Source organism: Mus caroli, chromosome 4 (genome assembly GCF_900094665.2).
Source record: "Mus caroli chromosome 4, CAROLI_EIJ_v1.1, whole genome shotgun sequence".
Classification (NCBI taxonomy): Eukaryota; Metazoa; Chordata; class Mammalia; order Rodentia; family Muridae; genus Mus; species Mus caroli.
Window position 1 is genome coordinate 9,783,348 of NC_034573.1, and position 26,185 is coordinate 9,809,532.

General features: G+C 39.9%; 1 protein-coding gene across 4 annotated transcripts in view; it reads left to right on the forward strand.

The window, feature by feature from the left end:
- Runx1t1 (RUNX1 partner transcriptional co-repressor 1) overlaps nt 1-21,553 on the forward strand; it is a 148,819-nt gene extending 127,266 nt beyond the window's left edge. For all 4 annotated transcript variants that reach the window (XM_021159348.2, XM_021159346.2, XM_029476269.1 and 1 more), the window contains 3 exons: nt 3,219-3,287; nt 8,851-9,041; nt 17,513-21,553. In XM_021159348.2, coding sequence (XP_021015007.1) covers nt 3,219-3,287; nt 8,851-9,041; nt 17,513-17,788 — 536 coding nt within the window. In that variant the 3' untranslated portion in view covers nt 17,789-21,553. The remainder of the gene's footprint in view (nt 1-3,218; nt 3,288-8,850; nt 9,042-17,512) is intronic.
- The last annotated feature ends 4,632 nt before the right edge of the window (nt 21,554-26,185 follow it).

Sequence of the window (26,185 nt, forward strand, 5' to 3'; positions counted from 1 at the left end):
TTCTTTCTTTCTTTCTTTCTTTCTTTCTTTCTTCCTTCCTTCCTTCCTTCCTTCCTTCCTTCCTTCCTTCCTTCCTTCCTTCCTTTCTTTCTTTCTTTTTATTGTCTCATAAGCTCCCTTTGCCTACATAGCTTCTACTATTCAGACATTGCTTCTTAACCAGAAGAAACTTAATCTCGAAATTGCAACTACTTAGTCAAAAGATATGTTAAATGTATTAATTCCGTGGCCTCTCTAGCATGTTAAATAATACCTTTAACATTTAGCATGAGAGCAAATAGATTCTGAGGAGCGCCCATTTGACTGTTCTGTTCTTCCTGTTGTCAGTCCTGATGTTCAGCAAAAGTGCCATGACATAGAACTGGAGACGATGCTGCAAAATGTGTGTGTGTGTGTGTGTGTGTGTGTGTGTGTGTGTGTGTGTGTAAGTCTGACTACTTTGAAAAAAATCTCTTTTAGAAATTGGGATTAGGAAAGCTGCTTTTCACAGTTGGCTTTAGTATTTCTTGGTTAAGAGTTGGATCTTTGTGGGTTACCAAGGTGTGTCACTTAGAAAAATGTAGCCAAAGTAAGGCACAGCACAGCTTCCCTGTGTGGTATAGCAAGATATCCACGGCAAAGCCCAGGGGTGATGAAAGGCTGGCTGAGCCCTAAATAATTTGAGTGAAATTTAGGGTATAAATATTCACAAGTTTTAAGCAACATTCATGAAAATTTCATTTGTGTAATTTAAGTATCTGCTTCCAAGGTGGAGGACAGTGAATTGGTACCTATAGGAATAATTTCAACCCAACAGGCAAAACAATATTCTTCCAGTTCAATATTTTGGGGTGTATTTGCACACTGCAAAGCTCTCCAGGGCTTCTGCCTTCTGGAAAGTTGTATGCTTTTTGGTTTAAGAACGGAGAGACACAGACTCTGCAGCGCTTTCTGCATCCTAGTTACTTAGGAAGAATATTTTTTCCTCACTCGTGATGATGATAAAGATAAGCAGTGATAGTATCCCCCGCTTTTACCTCAGAGTATAGCTGTGTTGCCTCAGTTTACAAATGGGACGGCTTAAACATGGAGAAATCAACTAGTTTGATGCCCCAGAGTGAGCAGTAGCCAAAACTCAAGATTTGTTTCCCCTGGAGTCTAGTCTTACTTCTCTTCCCTTTGTGCTGGCTGGAATTACTAATTAGCATCTTCCATGTCTGTGCTTTGGACAGCAGTATGGCCTTTCCTGCTGTTTATAGTAATGCTTGCTTATTTACCAAAAGACAGTTGTTAAGCTATTGAACTTTCTTTAATCTGACAAAGGAAAAGAATGAAAGCAAAAAGAATCCACCCCTTGCCACTTCCAGGTTTCAGATTTTATTTTCGGCTGTAGACTTTACAGATCTGTTGTTATGCAACCAAGTAGAATTTAGCCAAAGCACTTTTTCCTGTGATAGAGTCTTTACTGTTTGTTACATGGAAACTGGTTGTCATTGTATCACATGCTGCATGTGAATCTGACCACATTCCATCCCCATGGGAACAGCGAGGGTGGTGCAGAAGGTGAGCTGGAAGAACTTGTTAGCAGCATTGGAGATTCTCTGAGTCATATATAGACACCAAATAATTTTATCTAGTTATTTTTTGAAGAACAAGAACAACAAAAATAAAAACCAGGTTTTAGATAAAAAGGCATTTCACCATTGTTACTTACTTTACAAAATGAACAATTCCATAACAACTCATGGGTATACTACATATTCTTATCCTATAATTAGTTATTAGTGTTAATAATATATATTATGTATTATTTAAGAACTTATTAAGTAGTTGCAAGATTGTAATGAAAACTTTTTAAAAGAAATCATTTATACTTGAAATAATACTGGAAGAAACATTGCAAAGATGTAACAGAGGTTTTGATATATCCTTCACCAAATTACCATAGGCTTTAAGAATTACCTAGGGAAAATTAGTGTTCTGGCTCACTGATAGTCTATGTACCATGCAAAGATTTGCATATATTTAAAACGTTCATATCTAATGACTGAGCTAAAGTGACTGTCATTTTTCTTCTCTAGCTATATAAACTATAGGAAACTAGACAACATTTTTCTTGTCTTAAACAAAACTATTATAATAATGTATTTTTTTTAAAAAAGGACAGTTTGTTCTTTGATAGTTCTTGTGTATATACAGATGACACAATTTCAGCTGAAATTTATCACTCATTCATTATTGTAGCTTAAAAAGTCTAACTGATTATTCTCTTTCTCAGTCCTTCTGAAGTCTGATAGCTGATGTAGTAGTGCTTGTCTCTAATTCTACCACTCAAGAGGAATAAATAAACCTTGAATACATAGGCTTGCATTAAAAATCCAGCATGGAAGACTTGTTTTGCATAAGAAATAAGTAGAGTTTGAATATATAGGCTAACATTGAAAATTCAGTATGGAAGATTTGTGTTGAATTATTTATATTTTAACTAGGGAATACCATAATAAATTTTATTTCTAGAAGCATAGAAATATTAAATGTTCATAGTTTTTGTATGCATGTGTTATTTAAAAGTTAGCATTCTTGTGCCAACTTTGTTTTCTCAAAATTTTAAAATCTGAAAACATAATAAGCACAGAAACAGAGCTGCATTTCCTTTACAGGACAAAACATGAACCCAGTTCTCATTGGTCGACTGAATGTCCACAAAGCTCATACGACATAATGTATCGTCGAGTTTTAATGCACAATAAGATGTTAAAGAAATAAGTGTGAGAGCTGATTAGCCCCAGAGTAGGACTCACTGCCTATCTGTTTTGGTAGAATCAGCACTCTGTATAAATTATTTTACCATATGATTGATATTTGAACTACAGATTTCACTTTTGAAAAGAAAGTCACCAATTATTGCCTCCTTTATCAACACAAAGTTTACCTATAGAAATCATCACCATGAGAAAGTTCTGGGGAGTCTGTTCCCAGGCATCACACTGTATCATAAACTGATGCTTTGGGGTATGAGTGTGTGATGTGTGTGGACCAATGACCTTCTCCCTTCCTTGGATTCTGATGACTAGCTTTGCTATTTTTGTGCATTTTCTTGAAGTAAAATATTCAACCTTTTCAAACTGCATTTTTGTAACGAAGCCAAGAGGCAGAGTTTCTTGCTTGACTCTGCACCGATCTCTGCAGTGCTGATGGTGCTCTCCCCTTCTCTCCACCGGCTCCTTTCATTTTCATAGATGCACATCGGGAATTCCTTCACAGGCCTGCGTCTGGATACGTGCCAGAGGAGATCTGGAAGAAAGCTGGTAAGAATTGTTTAAAAACACGAGTTTAGTGTTCTGGCAGCTGTGTGCAGTTGTTAATGCTGTGATGTGAGGAGTGACAAGAGAGGACTTCACTGCGAACAACAACAATAGCAAAAGCAAAGCAAAACAGAGTGAAAACCACAAAACAAAACAAACTAAAAGGAAAAAAAACCCCTCATTAATATTCTCAAACCAGGCCTGATTAAAACATGAAATAGTTTTTATTTTCATAGCATCTGCTAGTGCCGTTATAATTGAAAGGCTGGCATGCTTCCTTTATAACCTTCTCCCCTCCCCTCCCCTCCCCCTTTTTGTAGCATCTGTAATGGTTTCAGAGTGAAATTTTGGCACAGGAGGTCTTAGCTTGCATGGAATTGTTCTTTGATGAGGAAAGAAATCCAGTGTTTTAGGAATTAAATTACACACATCAGCATTTTTCTCTGTGTTCTGAAGTCGGACCTAATCTAGTAGACCTGTTAAAGAACTTTGGAAGGATCATTATTTTTCGGTTACAGCCTGGTATTAAAATCACTCTCCTGTAGTATTTAGTATTAAGCCACCAGAGCTAAGTTCCTTTTTAAGTTGAGCAACAGAGTGGTTGGGTCTTTAATTTCCACACACACCGGTCATTCACTCCCATTACTATCTGTTGCTGTGCATTTTGTGGTAGATCTGAAGCTTCCCATGACCCACTGACATGCTATTGGGCTTAAAGGGTAGAGCTGGCAGACTCGCTGTGGAGCACCAGCTAAGCATGAAATCTTTAAAAATCCAACGCAGGAGATCAAAGATAAGCCTGGTTCAAGAGCCTATGATTACACCCAGAACAGACAATAGCTGTGTACTTGAGCTGCTGAAATTTCAACTGTTAAGACAGTGGGCACATGACTGGCCAAGCTAAGTCTTGGAAAGTCTTTGTTGCTGTTATTACTGTTTTTCAGCAAAAGACTTTTTAGATTTTGGTTGGATTCAGTTGTTTGTGGCTCTTTACAACTTGGTGAATACTTGGTCATGTGAACTTTATTCTTGTATTTTATAAACTATCTAAGAAATACTACTCTTTGTGAAGATGGTAATCAGTTTCCCAAGTCTGATAGAACTGTTTCAAAGCTCAGATCTAGAGCTAGAAAGTGCTCTTACATGTCTCTCTACAAAGCCAGTGGGTCCTCTGGCTTAATTGCTGAGACAAGAGTGGTGCTCACCCATGTCATTCATAATAAATACATTCATCCCCATCCCTATGTGTGTATATATACATGCTGTATATAACCAGTTGTGCCAATAGTCTCAGGGTTCTCCCAAGTTGTTACTAACCTGCTAAGTGCCCTCCAAATTCCAGAAGTTGCTGTATCTTCCCATTGCTTCTTTTTTTCTTTCAAATCCACTTTTGAGCATCCAAGGCCTGCCACTTCAATAAGAGGTACAAAGAATTGTCATTTAGGATAACGAAAGGATGAGTTTCTGTGCTAGGAAAAAATGTCCTTCTCTGTTCCCTTCGTTACCTATATTTAAGCTAAATTCTTGATTGTTCCTAAAGGAAATTGACCGTAATCAATTGTGTAACCCAAAGTCCCTCTGCTGTTATCTGCTAATAAGTAAAAGCAGGTTTTCTTGAATACATACACCATCTTTCATGGTCACCATGAATAGCTAAGCATAAAGGAATTCCTCCTGGGAGCAGCAAGCAATGGGCAGCCAATTCAGAAGCATACTGTGTATTTTCCACTGAATCAAAGCTGTGGGTTTTCTTCTTTTTTGTTTTTCTTATTTGACATATGGGAATCTATGGAATTGCCCATTTTGTTTTCTTCCCAGTACACTTTGTGCATTCTGAACCTAGTCTTGATGTAGTTTAGGTTCATGGGACTAAGAAGTTGAGAAAGAACAATTTTGTCTCTCTTGTGTCCATGCAATACTGAAGATGGAGTGAGCCTTGCCAGGAGAGTTTCGGGTTACTTTTAGATGTATCTTTCAATTACATCCTTTGTCATCCTAAGATATTGTTTGGTTGTGGTACAGATGACATTTGCTCTTTTCTCACTGTGGTTCCCACTTATCACATCGAACAGTCTGGACTAATTTTCTATAGATGAATGCTAAGTATTGAGGTGTGGATGGCAGCTTTACCCAGAGAGCTGTATAAAGTGATTGTGGGATTTTCCTGGGCAGACTTCTTAAAAGCAGGTGTGGACTTCCCAGTGGGTATCAAGGATGTAGTGTTCTTAATGAGTATCCATGTGTCCAGCACATGAAAATACCACAGTCAAACTAACCATCACTCAGCTTCTTACACTTGGAAAGGATTCTCACACTTAACGTTGTAAGCAGAAAAACCAAACAAAATCCAGAGCTAGGCTTATTAGTTCACACCTGTAATCCCTATAGTTGAACACTGAGGCAGAGGGGCAAGAATGAGGCAGCCTATGCTACAGGATGAGACCCCATCTCATAAAACCAAACCAAAATGCAACAACAACAAAGACCCCCAAGCAATAAGCAAACCTGACTACTCTGTTTTTAAAAGAGAAACCTACAAAGTGTGCCTTTGCCATGAAAGTACTACATACCATTTTCACAGTAAAAGAAAACTAAGCAGAGTTTAAAATATTTGAAAAATGCTGAATAGACACAACTCTTAACTCAATACAACTTTTATGTAACACAATCACTGGGTTGTCCTCACTGGGAATTACAATGATAAATAACTGACTTTTATTTTGATGTGCATTTGGCACATTTTGCCTGCTTGTGTACCTGTGTAAGGGTGTCAGATCTTGGAGTTATACCTAGTTGTGGGCTGCCCTGTTGGCACTGGGAATTGAACCTGGGTACTCTTGAGGAGCAGTCAGTGGCTCCAACTGCAGAGCCATCTCCCCTGTCCCAGAAATTATAAAAGTAAATGTTTTTAATTGTGTTTTCCAGCATTTATGTCATTTTATTTTGAAATGATTGTGAACTTGGATGCAAATTTCAAAAAAAAAAAATTGTAATCCTTTCTGTTTTCATCCGGACTCTTCATTTTACTGTTATTTGGATAGAGTGCACATATTCTTCTCTCACACTTTGTATCTTTCTCTCTGCCTCACTATCTGACACACACACTCATGCATGCACAAACAAATTCACACACAAATATACATGCACACACACAGAAACATATGCAAAAAACCCATACATACAAACATACGCATGTACACAAACATACACAAATATGCACACACACATGCACACACACATATACATAAACATACACACTCCAAAAACATACACACTACACGTAAACATACATACACTCACAAACCTACATATACACAAATACTCACACAGACACACATGCACATGTACACACATACAAAAACATATGCAAAGAACCCATATACACAAACATACACATGCACACAAACACACACAAATACACACACACACTACACCTATGCACATACATATACAAGTAAACACACACACCACACACTCAAAATACATAAACACACAAATAGCATACATACTAATATACACTCAATAACACACACACAAACATACACACACACACAAGAGAGACCCTATGTAAATTCTGTATATCCCTCCAATGATAGTTTAATGTTAGTTAACCCACATTTAAAAAAAATATATAAACCCTTACAAACCATGGTGGCAACATTCACTTTTCTCTAAAAATTATATTTTTAAAAGCAACAGCAAAGAAAACAAGGGAACTCAAAAGTTACAAAGGATCCTTACAAAACTGAAGGGGAAAAGCAAACATAAAAGTAGTTTTAAAATTGTGACTGAATGTTTTCTTCAGTATATTTCTTTTCAAAGGATCAGAGAATGTTTGCAGTTGGTAATAAATATTCAAGCACCTTGCAAATGTCCTACCAATTCTCTTTGCTGATCTGTATATGCCTGTGGGATTAGAATAGGAATGCATAATTTAAATATAAATTGCCTGATTTGCATATACAATTAGTCAAGCTACAGCTTTGATCCTAAGCAAAAATTATTGTCCTGTATTACCACTTAGATAGAATTTTAATTCACCTTGAATATTCAAACTAAATTAGACCCTGGCTATATGGTTAGAAGGGCAGTGCTTCCCTGGTGCCCTGAGTCATTTACAATAGGGTAATAAAGGCAGCTTTTGCCTCTTGGTGAAGAAGGTGCTGTGAGCTGGGCACAATATGCTGATTCCATCCAGATTTGAAGTGCACACCTTGCAGGAGCTAACAGAGGCTATTCAAAATTTAGTTACCATTTCCAATCTGGACCGTTCCTTTATAGTACAGTGTCCGAGTCTTAGCCAGACATTCTTTCCAATGAAGGTTCTTTCGGGATGGTAGTGCTAAGTGACAGAGGCTACAGAAAGCATGATCCTGTGTTCCAGGAGAGGGCTTCTGCTGGCCTGGAGGTCACACACTGGAGAATCAGCCACAGGAACTTAGGAAACCCTGAGAGAACTTGCATCTCTTAAACTTTTCATCTACAGTAAAACATTTTTATTAGGAATCTATGTTTTTAATTAAACAGAACATTTAATTAAGGTGCTTTTTAAGGGGGTGAAACAATTAAGTGCAAACACTTGAATAAAACATGTCATAATTAGTTTTAATAGAGTGTTAATTGGTAGTAGGTTTGCCAAGTTAATAATTACTGCTTATTAAATTTTCAATTAATCATTGTCATTTTGCTTTGAATAAAGATGAAAATTAGATAAACTAATTCACGAGGAGGGTATTTTCCCTTGTTAATTTGAATGGTTATTATTATTATTTTTTTAATGGAAAGTACTTGTTTTAGTTGTCAATCTTCTGTTGAACATTGGGTGAATCTTTGCACCTCAACTGCAGCCAAAACTGTAAAACGAATTGGAAACCTTGTGTGTTTTCAGTCAGGTCTTATTGTTGTGGATTGAGGTGGGACTCCCTTTTATTTGTCCAGTGCAACAGTTGGTTGTACCAAGCTACTCTGTATATGTCTGAAGTAGACACAAAACATCTTAAAACATAGAAATGGCAAGGTTCTCTTAAAAAGATCTGTGTGATTTGCACTGTAGAAACAGATATCTGTATTATTCAAGAAATGACAAGAAAAAGTTAAACTGCACCATCTATTGCATTTATTTATTTTATATAAAGGGTCCTACTGTGTAGCCTAGGCTGGCCTTGAATTCCTGAATTATAAGCATTCACCATGTCAGGCTAAAAACTCAGTCCTTGTGCGTCTGAATGACACATACAAGTTCCAAGTTCCGTGTGGACATTCTTGCTCCTTAAAGGGGCCCAGAATCATTTCTGCAGGCATTATTGTGGGAGAAAAGTTAAGTAAATATATAATCATTAAAAATATTCCCAACAAGGCCATGCCAAAAGACTTCTCATTTTTGGTGTCCTAGATAAATGTAAAAGATCAGGTTGTTCTTTAGAGAGTCAGAACTGTCCAGCTATTTGGATAAGAGCTGGGTTTGATCTATGAACTTCTGTTAAGGGATGGGTGCTTATAGCTAACCCAGAGATAATCTAAGCTAACCCAGAGATAATCTGTTCCTTGGTCTGGCTCGGTATCACAGAGGAGGCTGTGAATGAGGTGAAGCGACAGGCGATGACGGAGCTGCAAAAAGCCGTGTCTGAGGCAGAGAGGAAAGCCCATGACATGATCACCACGGAGCGAGCCAAGATGGAACGCACGGTGGCTGAAGCGAAGAGGCAAGCAGCAGAAGATGCTCTAGCAGTCATCAACCAGCAGGAAGACTCCAGTGAGGTAAGGGCTTTTTCTTGGAAATGAAAAGATAGAATGTTTGGTTTTGATTCAGGAAGTTCACAAACGCAAGTGGAGACTGGACTTTAGACGGATCGCTGGGAAAAACTTAGAATAGTGTGTCAAAAATCCAGGCATTGGTGGACTGACCTAGGGCTGATCCAAGTTTGTTTATTCATTAGCCACTTAGAGGGAAAATTCTCTAACTGAGGAGTTGCATTGTGATGTGTTTTGTAATAGAAACTTAATGTGAAAGTCTTTTGATCCATGTGTATGGTGTGTGTGTAATGGGGATGTATGTATGCCATGGCAAATGTCCTGTAGTCAGAAGATAACCTTACATGTTGGTCTCTGCCTTGCTTTGTGTTACACAGGGCCTCTTAATTCCCCTCTGCACATGTGTTGGGCAATGACTTCTGGGGCGTCTCCTGTTTCCATGTACCGTCTCTGCAGTGCAATGCTGTGATATGGATGTGTGCACTGTCCTGTCCAGCTTTACGTGGGTTCTGGGAGTTCAAGCTCAGGTCTTTAGTTGTGAGGCAAACATGTTACCAACTGAACCCCAATGCCTAATGTGAAATTCATGTTCTCCAATGTCATATTGATGCCTGGCATTAAAATTACTTTAGTAAGAAACCCTGAAGTCCAATGCCAAAGTAATGTCTGGATGATTTAAATATCTCTAAAAGATTTTACGTATAATCTTTGTTTTCATGTCTTCTACCGTAACCATTATAATGGTCTTAACATAACATTGCTATCTGAGTAATATTATTAACTATTATTCCACTATAATGATTTCTACACATTCACACCCACACACATGTGCTCATTCAGGGCCCAATGATTCAAGGAACTGATAAGTAAATAAATGAAAGTGTGGCAGAATGCTTTTTAAAAATATGGCCTACAGAGTCAGAACAGCATAGAATTGTTCTACGTTAATTAATATAGCACACAATCTTCAACTCCAAAATAACTCCAGATAAAAGACTGCAATTAGCTAGTCTCACAAATCGGAACTAGCAAAGGCACAGACTGATAAATCAATGGTCTACTACAATACGTATCTGTAATTTGTGAGGGAGAGTAAGAATTTAATTTGTAGCAGGCTTTTCTGCAGATGAAAGACCCTGCGGGACTCACTCAGTGCCCAGAGTTTCTATTTAATGTGTAGCAGATGAATAACAAGGAGACAAAAGGAATTGATTTTCAACATTTGGAAGTTTCTCAGGAAGAGGGGGACAAAGGGAAGTTTATCTGCCTTTTAATGGCTGACTTTTCCATTGTTGAATTAAACTAGACAGAAATTCAATTTTACTGGCATCTTGCCTCTAAGATTTATACGGACTTTGTTTTTTTGGAGTTGATTAGTGTCTTCTGAAGAGAGCTTGTACAACTTGGTGATAGTATGAGTCACACATACCAACCTCTATATATTGTTACTTTCACATGAACATCCTAAGCCTATATTTATATTTAGAGGATTGACTTCTAAAGACAAATACATAGGAAGGAAATAAGTTAGTATATTTACATTCAGGCAGTAGTACGCTGGAGTCCTTCAGTCTCTGAATACTTAGTGTCTTTATTATAAGACACTATAAAACAATGCCAAAAAACAAAAAACAGTATGATTTTGACACTGGTCTTGGTGTTCGTATTATACAGACCTCAAGTTCAGGTCTACAAAACTTACCAGGACTCCTCCCACACAACCTGAAGGGCTCTGGTATCCTCAGGCTAGGGCAGGCCCATTCTGACTCTTATGTTGACTGGCCCATCAGGTGGGGAATCTGTCAGAAATATGAGACCCTCCATTCTCTCTATATATATATATTCCTTACAATTCAGAATTCTCTCCTATACTTTTAAGGTTTGTAATTTCCACCAGGCAGTGATGACACATGCCTTTAATCCCAATGCTTGGGAGGTAGAGGCAGGTTTCTGAATTCAAGGCCAGCCTGGTCTACAGAGTGAGTTCCAGGACAGGGCTACACAGAGAAACACTGTCTCGAAAAACCAATAATAATAACAATAATTAAAATAAAAATTAAAAAGGTTTATATTGACCACAAATAAGGCTCACATAGCATTTTAGATAATTTGTGATTTTTTTTTTTCTTTTAAGAAAAAAATAAAAAGTCTGGTTATGGAAGAAACTGGTTGAAAAATATATGCATTATCATTAAGTATAACAGATATTGATTTTTGTATCTCTTTTTAGAATCATTTCTTAACAGATGCATTTGAATATTTGGTCCCTAGTTGCTGGAACTGTTGGAAAGGATTTGGTGTGACCTTGTTGGAGGATGTCTGTTACTAGGAGTTAGCTTTGAGGAGATAGTGTTGTTTGCTTTGCTTTGCTGATAAGAAAGCTGAGTCTTGGATGTTGTAGGACACTTGTTCCATGGCTTAGATGGTACTTGTGAGCTGGTTCTCAGCCCAAGTTGCCATGGTAGCCACAGGGCAATAGGTCCCCCCACCCTCCACCAAGTATATACTAGTATTTTCCAATTATTGATACACAATTCTCTAATCTTGTAAACTAATAACATCACAACTAAGACAATGACAAGGAAATTTGAATATCAACCATGATGTAGGAAGAAATAGGAGGTTGGGGAGAGGGGGAGGGGGAGACCACAAGTAGAGCCTGTGGTATTTGGTTAGAGTAGTTATAGGAACTAAAGAAAGAGGAATTAACATAAAATGTCTCAGAAACCCTGTCTCGGAAAACCAAAAAAAAAAAAAAAAAAAAAAAAAAAAAAAAGTCTCAGTCTTAGGACTATGTGCTACCAGTGACTCACCTGGATGGCACTAGACTCACCTTTCGGTTTCAGAGGGAGGAAGGCTCCATAGAGAACAGGGGGTTCCTAGGCAGGGAGTGTTGCCTGGAGAGGCAATAGGCACACAAGAAGCAGGTTTGGGTCATTGGTTTGGAGAGACTGTGGAAACTCCATCAGGTATAGAGAGCTTAGAAAGGAGGAGGCAGTTCTTTATACCAGTCTCTGCCTCTCAAACACCTCAAGGGAATAAAGCAAATGTTGTCTAGGAAGACACAGAATATTAGCCTTTTGCAAACCAAAAGTCAGTGGATATTTTGCCACAGGGGAATTAAAAAGATGGGATGAATCTTTAGGGGGTCTGCATGAAGACTGGAGGAAGGATGGAGGAGATGCTCCTGGACACAAGGAAGTTCTTTCCTTGTAGCTGTTAATGCCTTGGGGGAGGGCACTTGATTTGGATGATGGGCAAGCGTTCAGAACCTAGTGGTACAGGGGCACTGTGTCTGGAACAGGAACTGAACCTCCGTCTTGATTCCAGACAGTGCTAAGGGAAGGAGCCAGGCTGACCACCTGCTGTGTATGCAGGACCTCAGGCTCTGTGCTGAGCCCTGGCATAACTCTGAGCAATCCTAGAGTTCCTAGTTTCTCTCCAAGAGCTTAAGCTAATTGCCTATGGGTTTAATATCACTCAACAGTGGCACTGAAAATGAAACACAGGCTGCCCTGACTCTGAAGCCTGTGGTTAGCTGCTGTGACATCTTGGTGCCATCTTCTAACCAGTAGGGCCACAGTGGGACCCACAAAAAAATCTGACATTGGCAGAGTGGGACATTTTGAAAAGAGTGTTTAATTAGCAGTCTATGTACCAGCTAGATGGGGTTGAGGAGGGCTCAACTTTTAAGGTTTCTGTGTCCTGAACTGCAAAATATCCACAAACATGATTTTAAAGGGTCAAGTGCAATGCAGGTCTAAGATGTGGTTGAATTCACAGTGCGAGTTCAAGTCAGGGTGTTGCTTCTATAGAGTTTTGTTTTTATAGAACTAGTAGTAGAGCCAGCATTTTACATTTGTGGAATTTTAGGTAGAACAATTTTACTTAAATGTCTTAAGCATCAGTTACAGATAAGACCTAGTAAAACGGACAATAATTCCAGAGAAAACCTTTTGTCTCTCAGAAAAAGAATTTTCAACATTGATGACTAGGAGGGGGTGCCTTTTGCTGAAAGCACGGCCAGATTATTCTCTGTATTTCTAAATAACAAGATAAAGGAACGAGCTTTCCTGCCTGAGGGACAAAGAGAATTACTGATAAGATAAAAAGGAACTGAATCTTTGCTAGGAAACTCCAGTATCCAGAGTCTTCCATCCATTCTTGCTATATCTGTATATAAAGATATGTCTAGTGTATTTTGCAAAAAGGAACTTTGTATCCAGCCTTAGATTCTTCACCTGCATTCCAGTGCTGCAGCTTTGCCCAATTGCTGTGCTAAAGCAACATGATCAATAGCAACTCTTTTGGCTTATGGTTTCATTGGCATTTGAGCGGAGAGGAATGGTTGCAAGGGAAGGAAACTGACAGCTCATATCCTCAACATTCTCTGCATGAGGCAGAGAAAGAAAACTAGAAATAGAGGGAGGATTTAAATTCTCCAAGCCCACTCCCAGTGACACACTTTCTCCATCAAGGCCACACCTCCTATACCACTCCAAATAGCCCTACCAACTCTAGGGGCTGAGGGGTCAGATGCCCTAAGTAGACAATGGGAGATAACGCTTCTTTAAACCACTACACATGCCTTCCTCCACTTCCAGATGAAATATTCAGTGTCTATACTGCTTGTTAGGCATCAGTTGCCTAGATTTGTACTCACAGACAGGAAATTTAGTAGAGTTACCCAAGAGAAATATGATACGAATGGCCTTTTGTGGTTTCTGATAAACATATAAGAAGAGTCCACTTTGGGTTTGGGTGTCTTGGGGTTTTATTTTTGTTTGGTTGACTAGGCTTTTTGTTGCTTGAGGATGTGTGGGGGTTTTTTTGTTTGTTTGACTTGGCTTTTTGTTACTTGAGGATGTACTAAAGTTCCCTACACATTCATTGCAATGCTGTGTTAAGGGCGATAAAACACATGCAAGTTTTTAAGACATTTTAATCCTGCTAGATCATTCAGTTGCTCTTTGTTTCACCTTCCTACACCTGAAGGCTGTTACTCTCAGTGGTAGGGGGTAAATGGATAGGGACCAAAGAACTTTAGAGTGGAGCTGGAGGTAAAACTAACCAGAGCCCTTAACTCTTAGATCAGAACCAGGAAGGGCTAAGGCAAGGGGCCTCAGCTCTCAGCAGCTCTCCTATCCAAAACATCTGTTTCTGTATTTGGCTCAGCTCCATTTTTTTTTTTTTATTCCTAAAATTGTTCCCATCTTTGAAAACACTTTAAAAAATAAAGAAGTCCCCGTTCTGTCTCCTCTTTCCACTCTCCAGCACATGCATTTGTAATTACCTGGTTTAGTCTGTGTGTTTAATCAGTTTAAATTGAGAATGTTGCGTACATCTGATTTCAATCTGAAGGAGCCATTGAGTACTGGGCAGTTACCACCCTGGAGTCTGCCAAAATGTGCCTCTGCCAAAACACGATAGGACTCACACCAGGGTATTTCCTAAAGACGCCACTTGACTCAGATTAGATGTTTAATTTCCTTAAAATATTGTTTTGGATTTGGGTCTCTGTTCCCTAATTGGGATTTTCTGATGTAATTTAGGAATATCGCTTATTTGCTGAGTTTGTTCCAGGACCCAGCTGGCAATCTCCTGAAAGCTAAACCTCACAGAAGGAAACCTCTCTCTGAGTGCATAGTGTTGTACCTCAAGCTTTGAAGGCTGGGCCAGGCCCACATTTACTGACAACGCCATGGAAACATCATCCATGCAATTCAGTAGAGTTGAGTTTGGGAGAGGAAGGCCTTCCAAATTCGGTGATGGTCAGAGTTTGTGTACCTACATGATTTTCTTTTCCTTTTTTTGTTCTTTTGAGAATGGGTTTTCAAGATCCCAGTAGAACAGCCCAGGACTGACTGGCCTTAGCCTCATGTGTGATGGGATTGCAGGTGTGAACTAACAAACCTGGCCTCTTGAGACATTCATCTTAAATTAATCAGACTAGAAAAATATACGTTGTAGTACTGATTATCCATTACAGATTTGTTTAACTAACAACATTCACATACCAACTCAGTGTGATTTGAGATCATAGATTCTGATGTGCTTTTCTTCCTAGCACTGAAATTTATGAATGGTTATGAGTTAAGGTTACAGAGCTGAATGTTTTCAAAAATGAATTTGTGTGTGTGTGTGTGTGTGTTTATGTGCGTGCATGTGTGCATGCTCTGTGCCGATCAGAGAACAATGTTCAGGAGTGGTGTTTCTTCTTCCACTTCTTCCATCACATTGAGGCAGAATCCATCTAATTTCTGGGGCTATGGTATCTCCCACCAGGTATGTTCTACCACTTGATCATCTGGATGTACCACACTATCTACCCATGTACATGTGTCCTTAGATTCAACTTATCAGGCTTACACAGAACATAGAATTACACACTGAGCTATCTCATTGGTCCTTTTAGAAGGTTTGAAACCAGAGTTCAAGTTCTTTGTTTCCTGTCCTTGAAAGGCTCCAGAATCCCCTTTTAGGCTCCAGATCACCCAGCTAATGTAATTCCTGAAAAACCCCTATATAGTCTACATATCAGGGGAACGGTCTGACATTTTAGCTGTGTTTTTAATAAGCTCATGAGCCCATCTCTAAACATACTTTCACCATAATGAAACCACAATAAACACAGAGAACACAGTAAGGAACCTTGCAAAAATCTGAGTTGTTACTTTAAAATCTGTTTTAATTGTGATGAAATCATAACTGTCTGCCAGTTGGGTTATTGGACTCTAACTAAAGATCTGGTTTTGCAAGAAAATAATCAAAGCCATTGACAAGAGCTGAGGATGTAGCTGAGTGGGCGGACACTTGCTTAGCCTGTGGAAGGCCCTGGTTCCATGCCTGGCACTGCAAAAACAGAAGGCAGTCCTAGAAAGCTTAGTGATAAAAGGCTACAGCCACCTGACACAGCTTTTCACAGCAGAATTAGTCTTTCTAAGGAACTAGAAACATGTTTTACTCCTGAGACGAACATTTTGATATGGCTTTCGGAGGTTCTGTCTCTCCTGCAGGAAGCATCCCTGAGAGTTTTGTCACAGTTGGTCTCCACCCCTGTGCCCTTGCTTCCATTAGATCCTCCCACACAGGTGTTCTTGCATCTCTAGGACATCTGTGCTCCAATTCATGAGGTGTTTATCTTAGCGTGTAAATCTCAGAGGTAACCTCATTTCTGCTTTTCTCGTGTCTTGCAAGATGCCACATGAAGCTGGCAGCTGGTGTTCTGGAGCCAGGGTTTCCTTCTCCTGATGCATAGTTAAGTCCCAGTTCTCTCTGCCATTCTAAGTTCCCCAGGTTGCAAGGGGGCAACTCTACCAGCTGGGAAACGTTGTATCCGAGTAGAAGAGTCATTCACCAAGTCTTAGGATTTCTCATTTTGAAAAGTAAATTGGGTATCAGTTCATGTGTTCTCTTTCCAAATTTTTTTTTGAGCATCTTTGCTGGAGTAAAGGATGCTATTCTAAGATTAACCTGGCATTTGATTGTTAGGCATTACTGAGTGCATAGCATGGAGAGAGCCACTATTCTGCTGTAGCCTGTCTGGGCTGGGATAAAACAGGGTACTGAATGCTCTATGTTTCTTATGGTCTATTGACTCCAATATTGTGGTCTTGTAGTTCCTTTGTGATTCCTGCTAGTATCCAAAAAGAGAAAGCCTCTATCCCTGAGTAGTATATGCATACCTAGACATTATAATATTGGTGGTAGAAGGAGAAAAGCTGGGAAATAGAAGTTGTAGTTAGTACAGAGTAGGTGATTAATTACATATGAAGAAAGCCAAATCTAGGAAGAAGGGATTTTTCTGGCAAACACTGGAAAGATCGTCAGCCATTTTCATCAATGCCATAGTCTTTGCTGACAGAAAATTGAGACAATTGAGACTGAATCGAGACAGTTCAGTATCTCCGGTAGAGATACTGAGAAAGTTTCCCCTTGATTGGAAGTACATGTTAACATGTGACCATATGGGTGACAGAGCACCATGTGTGAGAAAGTGCTAGGAGGGCATGTGGAGGTGTGGTCAGCATGCTAGCAGTGAAATCTGAATCAGAAGGGTGCCCAGGTCCCTCCTGCTAGCATAGATAGGAAACAGTAATGTGAACAATGTGATGAACGGCCATCAGCCAAAGGCCCTGGTAGGAACCAGGTAGCCCACCCAGGGCAGGGCAGCGCTTTATGTCCCAGCATCGTCTCATCAGGGTGGCTTGCCTGAGCTATGACCCTTTGGAGAGGAACACAGCACTGCCTCACACTGCTGTATTGCGGGACAGGAGGCGTTGACAGGGAGAAGGGCAGCAGGTTGGAGATGTTGGGAGAGGGTGGGGCTGTGGTGCGACTGGAAGTTCAGCCAGGGTCTTCTGAATTGTCCATTTTGTCTCTGTAGCTCTTGGAGATGTGGGAACAGTGACGCCTTCCCTGTTTACTAGATGTTTACCTTCATGAATATTCACCTGGCATCTCTCCTTCTCCTTCAGAGTTGCTGGAACTGTGGCCGGAAAGCAAGTGAGACCTGCAGCGGCTGTAACACGGCCCGATACTGTGGCTCTTTTTGCCAGCATAAAGACTGGGAGAAGCATCACCACATCTGTGGACAGACCCTGCAGGCCCCACAGCAGGGAGACACGCCCGCTGTCAGCTCCTCAGTCACACCCAGCAGTGGGGCTGGGAGCCCAATGGACACACCACCAGCAGCCACTCCGAGGTCTACCACCCCGGGAACCCCCTCTACCATAGAGACGACGCCTCGCTAGACCTAAACTCAGACTGTCAGAGGAAAGACACCACAACCAACACGAAAGCAATTCCTCATCCTCAGATGCTCAAAGTCCCTTTTCTGTTTGTTTGTTTATAGATGAACTATCTATCTTATTTCAGTCCTTCGGCAAGAGAGAACCTAACTGTATCTTTGAGGCGATAGTAGAACACAGAGGCCAGTAACGGGTCGTAATGACTTACTGTGGATAACAAAGATATCTTTTCTTTAGAGAACTGAAAAGAGAGGAAAGAATATAACGTGAAATGCTAGATTTGACCTCCTCCCTGTTATTTCCAAGTAGCTGGGATTTTAAACTAGATGACCTCATTAACCAATGCTTTACCAAACAGCAAACCAAGAGATTGCTAATTGCTGTTGAAAGCAAAAATGCTAATATTAAAAGTCACAGTGTTCTTTATATACAATAATGGAAAAAAAAAAAAAAAAGAGGCAATTCCTCAAGGGCATGAGCGTTGGATACAGAAGTAGACATTTTAACAAGAAGATGAATGGCGTCTGTGGGTTGCTAACTGAACTTTGAAGACCCGCTGCAAAACGCGCAGATGTGCAGCAGATTGGAAGGAGACACAGATGGTCCTTTTTTTCCTGTTTCTGAAAAAGAAATAATAATATCCAGGTCAACAGAATGAAAAATGAAAGATGATTTCCAGTGCGGTGTATGACTACAGCAGCAAGAAAAAAAAATTGCCATAACACAAAGGCTCCTTTTTATATATATAGTCACACACACACACACACACACACACACACACACACACACACACACACGTAAGAGACTCAGCCTGCAGTTAATTAGCATTCTGGCAGCTTCCAAGTCAGCCAGCTGCCCTAAATAACCCTTCAACATTTCTCCACTTTTGCGAGGTTCCACAGAGTGAGACATTGGGTCTATTCCAGCTCATTCATTTTATATTGAAAACTAATTTAAAAAAAAAAATGGTGGCTTCAGCTCCAGCCCCTTTCCAAAATTTTTCAACCCCACCCTGTTTGGATTTTTAATTAAAATCTAGTAGTTCTCTTGGTATTAAAACACTCTGTCCTGTGAGGTTTTCCCAATGGTGTTTTTCTTGTAAATGTGTTGGACAAATGTGAAGATGCGTTGTAGTTTATCCATATGCCCACATTTAGTCTCTTTACTCCTAGTTGGTGAGAAACCTGTATCTTTCTATGCTGCTTTTATATCTGTATGTATTAGTGATATTTCTCTAGTAGTTAAAAAAAAAAAGAAAAGGAAAAAAAAAACTTTTTTTGGTTGTCCTCAAGAAAAGAAAAGAAAAGAAGAAAAGAAAAGAAAAGAAAAAGCTATCTTTTGGAGCTGCTAACTCACTCTCTTATAGGATTTTTTTCCTGGAAACCAGCATGCTTCATGGAATGCTAGCACATGGATGTTTTAAGAGGGATGTACATAAATGTATTTTGCACTGTCACAATGACTCCCTAGGCATGCTTTCTTTTTTTCAAACCAACTTTTTAAATATGCTAGAGCCATTTCACCAATTTTAGCTGTAGCATAGAGTAGTAGTGGAATTTTTCTTTCTTTTATCCTTTTTTTATGAAAAGAAATTATTAGGGACTTTTTTAAAAAAAATAAAATAAGATATCCTACTTTAAAAAAAAAGGACAGTGCATGCATATTGCTGTAAGGTTGTTTAAGTATTTCTAATTTTACAAAAAAAAAATGAAAAAAATCATTAGAGCTCCAAATGCTGAGGTGTAGACGAACAGCTTTAATCCTGCTGAGTGCCAGGTAATACAGTATTCTTACAAAAGGGAAGTCAGCCAAAGACTGATCTGAGGGACCAAAATCGGAACTTTGAAAAGCACCAGTGATACTTTCCAAATGATCAGCAGGTTAAACATGTTCAGTGTGAATCCATTAACCCTTCGTTGTCCAGGGTCCAGACCAGAACTACTTGTTAGTTTTGAAACACATTAGCCCAGGATGTGGTTGTGTGCTTTAAGAGTCGGCAGTGCTGCAGGCTGTGTAGACAACCAAAGTTGACAAGGCTGGGAAGACACTTCTCCACATACCCATACACCAGGCATTTCTTTACAAATTGAGTACAATCCATTAGCTTGCGGGAGGGGGAGGGGAGCGGGTAATGTAGCCCTTGGATACAGTTTTAAGTGGTTGTATTTAAGTTATCTGCATAGAGGCAATCCTCCTGGGTTTGCTTTATGTCTCGAAAATCTAAGATTTTCTTAAACCATTTCCCCCGTATTTTCATATACCAGTCGGTTTTGATTTTGTTCGGGTGGTGTTGTGTTCTTTCTTTCTTCTTTTTTTTTTTTCTTTTCAATGGCCTTTTAATTTAGGAAGTTCTGATGAGCAAATAAATGCATCTATCTATCTGCATGTTGGAAGTCCATCTGCCAGCACACCTGCTAAAGGCAACGAGAAGCACATAACCAGGCTCTGAATGGGTTCTATCTTACCATGGTGCTCCCAGAATCCTTTGACCTCATTCTGCTTTCTAGTCTGCTTGTGACACTGGACAGTCCTTTCTTAGAGCTATTATATGTTCTAGGCTACGAAGGGTTAAATAATCCCAAAAATGAGGTATGTCATACCCTCACGTCTCGATCTCAAGAAGCTGTGATGTACGTGGAACAGCACTGTTATTCTGAACACTAGTGTGTAAAGTAAGGATTAGTACAGTACGTCTCATTACTTTTTAATTCAGGGCACCCTGAGTGAAAACCAATACAAAAAAAAAAAAAAATCCCTAACTCTGAGCTCTATCTCTAATTCCTCTTCCTCCTTCCCCTCTTCCTCCTCCTCTTCCTCTCCTCCTGTTTTGCTACATTCTCCTCAGTGGCAAAAAGTTTCACTCTACCTCTGACAGCATGTATATTGCACCAGTAGCTAACAAAAACTGGTCTAGTCAAACCAAATGGGCACAAAAGAACCAGGATACCAAAAGTAAGCTCATACAGCTGCAAACCATATCACTCCTTGGTAACAATGCAGACCTCATAAACCTAAAAAAGAGAAAGAAAAGAAAACTTTTGTTACTTTCCTTTTTTGCTTGTCACTTATATACAGGCTATGTGAGAGTATTGATTTGTAGGTATTACACATTAAAAAAAGTTATCTTCATTGGATAGAATTGAATGGTGGTCGCTGATAGGAATAGGGCGTCCTCTATCTCTTATCTCTGTCTCTTTTCTCTTTCTCTTTCTCTGTCATGAGACTGTGTGTGACAGGGCCAACCTGTCTTTTTTATTTTTATTTTTCTGAACTTTTTTTTTAATGTGTAGGTGCATGTCTTGGGGATTTAAAAATTTCAAGGCTGGTTTACTTATGCAAAGCATGCCTATGTCTGGAATACTTAGGGAAAGAAAGCGACTCCATGTTGTCCGAATTCCTCAAGGGACAGAAAAAAAAAATTGGAGACTGTTGAAATGCAGATTTGAAGTAATTTTATTTTAATTATTTTGGGTTCTGCGACATTATTGTGAAAAATTAAAGTTGTTGTGCAATACTTAATTCAGACACGTGCCACAAGTTAACGGTAGACTAACACTGGGGGGCGGGGGCTAGGCATCACGCTTTTGTCTGCATACTCTTGAGCTTTTAAGTCTACTATGTCTGAACTGTGGTTTCTTGTTTATCCTTTTTTTTTTTTTTTTTCCTTAGTTGGACTGTAATGTATGGTCTGTCAACCTGTGAATCTTTAAAGTATGATTCAGGTATTGTTGTACTCTTTACTGTGTAATAAAAATGCTTAAAAAAAAAGTCTGTATTCTGTCTCCCTTATCTTTACTGTGTGCCAAGGCTACCACTCAGGGACCTTAGCCTTGAAGGGCAGTTCTTCATGGAGCATGCCCGGAGTCTAGTCATCTCCAGAGTATGTCTCTAACATGTGTTAGTTCATCCATGAGTGATGAGGGAGAATGATAGAGCACAGAGGACATTCCTGAGGTCATTGTAGTCAAATGTAGAAGGATTCTCAAAGTCCTCCATAAGAAAGGATAGCATAGTCTAGGGGTCACCTTCTCTAGAAAGGTCCATTTACCATCTTCTAAAGCTCTGACATGCAGAAGGTTGCTCCCATGCATAGCTGCAGGATGTACACACTAAGACACTCCATCTGTCTTGGATCCTCACTGCCTTTCATCAGATGTTGCCAGCATGTTAACACTTGGCTTTGTACACTTGTAATGCACAGTATGGTGTGTCCAACTTGTTTCTAAGACCCATGTCTATTTAAGACACATAAGTATATATTTTTTCATGCACTAGCTATAAAGTAGCTTAGAATTTGGAGAACCTATTGGTCTTCTACCCTAGGAACACAGTCAATTTTCGAGTACTTTACCCAACACATTTTTTTAAAGGAATGTATACACTACATTCTGGTAGAACTTCTTGTTTGCTTGAAAGATTCCCACTATGGCCTAAAAACTAGTTTAAAGGGATAAAGTGAAATGCAAGGCCTGAATCTGGAGAGACAGAGACATCAGAGGTGCTGATGAGTGGGAGGGTAATCTAGGGCCTTCCTTCAGCTTCCTTTGTATGCTAACTAGGCCCCTATACCCGTCCTGAGACCTGGCTTCTTCAAGGATATTGAGAAATGCAGCCTATTTTACAGAGTGAAGAAAGGAGGGAGGGAGAGAGAGACAGAGATAGAGACAGAGAGAGTTTAAAAGCATGGATAGTGCATATCTTATCCCTACAAAATAAACAGGCTGAATGTTTAGTTAAGTAGTTAATTTTTTCCCCACTCAAAAGCCTGCCCAGCCTTTCCTTATTTGTACAGATACATTTTCTTTTTCTTTTCAAAGTGGAACAGACCAGAAACCAGAAGACATGGAGGCTAGAACGGAGATGCCTTGAAGTAGCCCCTTTATAAGCTGACCTTGAAAAACAGCTCTGTGACAGATTTGTATGACTGGATATGCTGGACAAACGCATAATGAGTTTAGTTTAGATGAAGAATGTGAACAAAATCAGCAGCTTCTGGGTGGTGAGCACCATTTTTTAAAAGAATGTTATTGATGTATTTGATAATATAAAAATGATGTTTGCCATGAAAGAACACTTAAGTTATTTCCCCAAAATGGAAGGGGAAGAAATGATCAAAGAGGTGCTTTTCTGTATGGGTGTTTATATCTTTATTCCAAGGTGAATGAATAAAGTTGTACTTGCCTAAACTGGTCCCTGGTCAATCTCTTCTCAGCCTTACTAAAGAAAATGAATCAGACAAAAACCAGGAAATAAATTTTCCACAAACACAGAAGGGGAGATAGGGCCGGAGTTGTTTTTCCTTTGCTTCTGGGACTTTCTGATTTAAATAAACATTTGCCTAAAACACTTCCAAATAAATATGTGAGAAGTCAATGGGGGATTTATTAAGGCCACGATGCTTGACTTACTGTAATAAATGTACGAGTTGAATGGGAAGTTAGACTTCAAGTGGGTATGTGAACGAGTACCCACTTTTAGTTCCCAATGCTAACAGTACAGGGTTGGGGTTCTACATGTCACTGTCTAGGAGTGAGCTTTCTCAATGTATGTCACAAACAAGCTCAATTTCTGTGTCACCAAAAACTCAAAAGATGAGAGACAAGTTATCCTATAGGAATATGAGACAGTGGAAGTATATGGAGCTGTCCAAAGAGTACCTGCATAAATCAAGAGCAACTGGAGCCCCTTTCAGTCCCCAGTACAAGGTCAGGCACCCAATTAACACTCAATAAATATTAATTGTAAATACAACTGTGAGTCTGCAGCTGGAAAATGTGGTGCCAGTTTCTCAGAAATAACCCAGTTGGTTATAGGAACAAAAAACACGAGGGCCATGATTTAATCACCTGAGAAGGAGAATGCAAGAAGATGAGTAAAGCCATGTGCAGCTCCTACCTTGACAAAGCAGAGGCATGGCCATTGTTTACAAATACCACAGTTGATAAACACCAAAGCAGGCAAGTCTTTACCACATAACAGTGCCTGGTTATTGGTGGCAAACACATATTTAATTAATTGTCATGGTTCTCTGTTAATTTATTGTAATTTATGTGTTAATTGATTTACATAAGACTTAGTTACTAAGACATTAGAAATACTTTAAGATTCATGTACTTAACAGTCCAGAGTATGAACAGTGGCCATCTCATGACCTCTACCTGCCACAAAGGGCTTTTTAGCTGTTTAGCTTCACACATTGAGCTCCATCTTTGCCTGTGGGGCTGCTGGGTGTAGGGGAAAGAGAGAAGAAGGAGAAAACCCGCATCCGGCCAGAGTTCCTGTGCTCTGGGCAGGCAGATGCAGGAAGACTGCCGGTCGCTTTCCACTTGGCCCCGGGTGGGCATCTGGCTGTGTGAAGCCACTGACCCCATTCAGCAGGGGGTGGACAAGGGGCAGACCCCCCCCCCCAATATCAGGGGCCCCAGGGTGACACCCTCGGCTCTGGAGATACGGGAAAGAGGGCAGAGAGAGAGAGGTTCCCATGCAAGTGAGAGTCCTTAGTCTAGTCTGTGGCTGGAGCACAGGAAGGTCTTCTGATGGGAGATTAGGCACAGCTTGTTAGGAGAAAGCTTATCCCATCATCCAAGCACAGCGGGCCTTGATGAACAGACAGTTTATGGTTTAGAAAGGCAGGAGGAAAAAGAAAAGGTAGAAAGAGAGAGAGACCAGCCATGGCCATGTGGAGGGAAGGGGAAAGGGGAAGGGGGAGAGAGAAAGAGAGTTAGAGGGAGAGTAAGGAAAGTAAAAGCTTAAGAGAGTAAGAGAGTGAGGAGGGGCCAAGCAGCCTCTCTTATGGTGGGCTTGTTATCTTGTTGTTGCTAGGTAACTGGGAGGCATCTAGCCTTAAGGCCAGAAGCTTGGGACATTATCTATGTGACTAAAAGCCACACTTCTCCTGTAGGGGCTGTGGGGGCGGTAACTATGACAGGAGCCAGGGGTCCAGGAGAACTTCTGTCCCATGTAGGTGGGAATTAACACCACTGGGTTTCTCCGGGGTTCACACCTAGCATCAACTGGAAACCAGGCCGTCTGTGCATAGCCCGTTGTCCCACATTTGCCCTGCTATATTCCCTCTGAATCCATGAACTCTCTCTAAGTGTCCCATCTCCTCTCCTATATCCATTCTACAAAAAAATATTACATCCTTTAATATTTCCTTTACCTCAATATTTCCTCTATCAGACCCCATGGTTGCCCTTGAAGGTTCTTGTAGGAACCATCTTGAAAGAGAGAGAAAGGAATACCTCAGCAGATAAATATTATATGTTGAGGACTGAGGTGGAAGCATGCATGCAAACATGTTACTACTGTGACAATGTTTTATATATTGTGGTCCAGAAACACTGGCGCATATACTTTCTTCAAAGTATAGCTGCTTTCAGTTTTGTGGAGATGACACTTTCCCTTGGGACTTCTGGCTTTCCAACCTACTCTGGAGTTTTCCTGTGGTTCAGATGATTCCCAAGACCACGACTATTTCCCCTTGATGCTCTGATCTGGGGGAAAAGACCTTCTTTCTTTGAAAGCTAACAACAAAAGGACTGTGATTATAGTTCGGAGCTTTTCTAGCACAGAGAAAGCCCTGGATTTAATCCCAAGAATGATAGAAAATCCAAATAAGACCTAACTAAACAGCAGTGACTATATAGCATATCCCTAAAGATTATTTATGTTTGTATATTTCTAAATGTATATTTTTTAAAAGTAGAAGCAAGTTGCGGTTTGAGTAAGTTTGATCCCCATAAACTCATGTGTTTGAATGCTTGGCCTATAGAAAGTGGCACGATTAGGAGGTGTGGCCTTGTTAGAGGAAGTATGTCACTGTAGGTGGGATTTGAGGTCCCCTATGCTCAAGCTATGCTCAGTGTAGCACAGTCTCTCCTTGTTGACTACAGATCAAGATGTAGATCTCTAGGTTTCACCTCCTGCAGCATGTAGGCCTGTACACTGCCATGCTTCCTGTCATGGACTAAACCTCTGAAACTGTAAGGCAGCCCCAATTAAATGTTGTCCTTTGTGAGAGGTGCTGTGGTCTTGGTGTCTCTTCACAGCAATAAAAACCTAACTAAGACAGAAATATTTTCAGTTTTCTTCATAAATAAGAAATGTTTAGGATAGATGTGCTTAACTTTGTATGAAAGTTATGCAATGTATACGTGTGTCAAATCCCACATTTCATATTAATTATACATCAACAGGTACAATTTTATGTCTTATGCTTCAAAAAGAATAAATTTAATTAAAAATTAATAAAAACTAACAAAACAATTGAATTTTAAGAGCAAAGCAGTCTTCTAACAACAGCATTGCTCCAGGATTAGAGAAGAGTTTGCTACTCCTGAGTACCTTCTCAGTGCAGCTCTACCTCATTGCTTTAAGATTATCTGGCTGGGGGGGGGG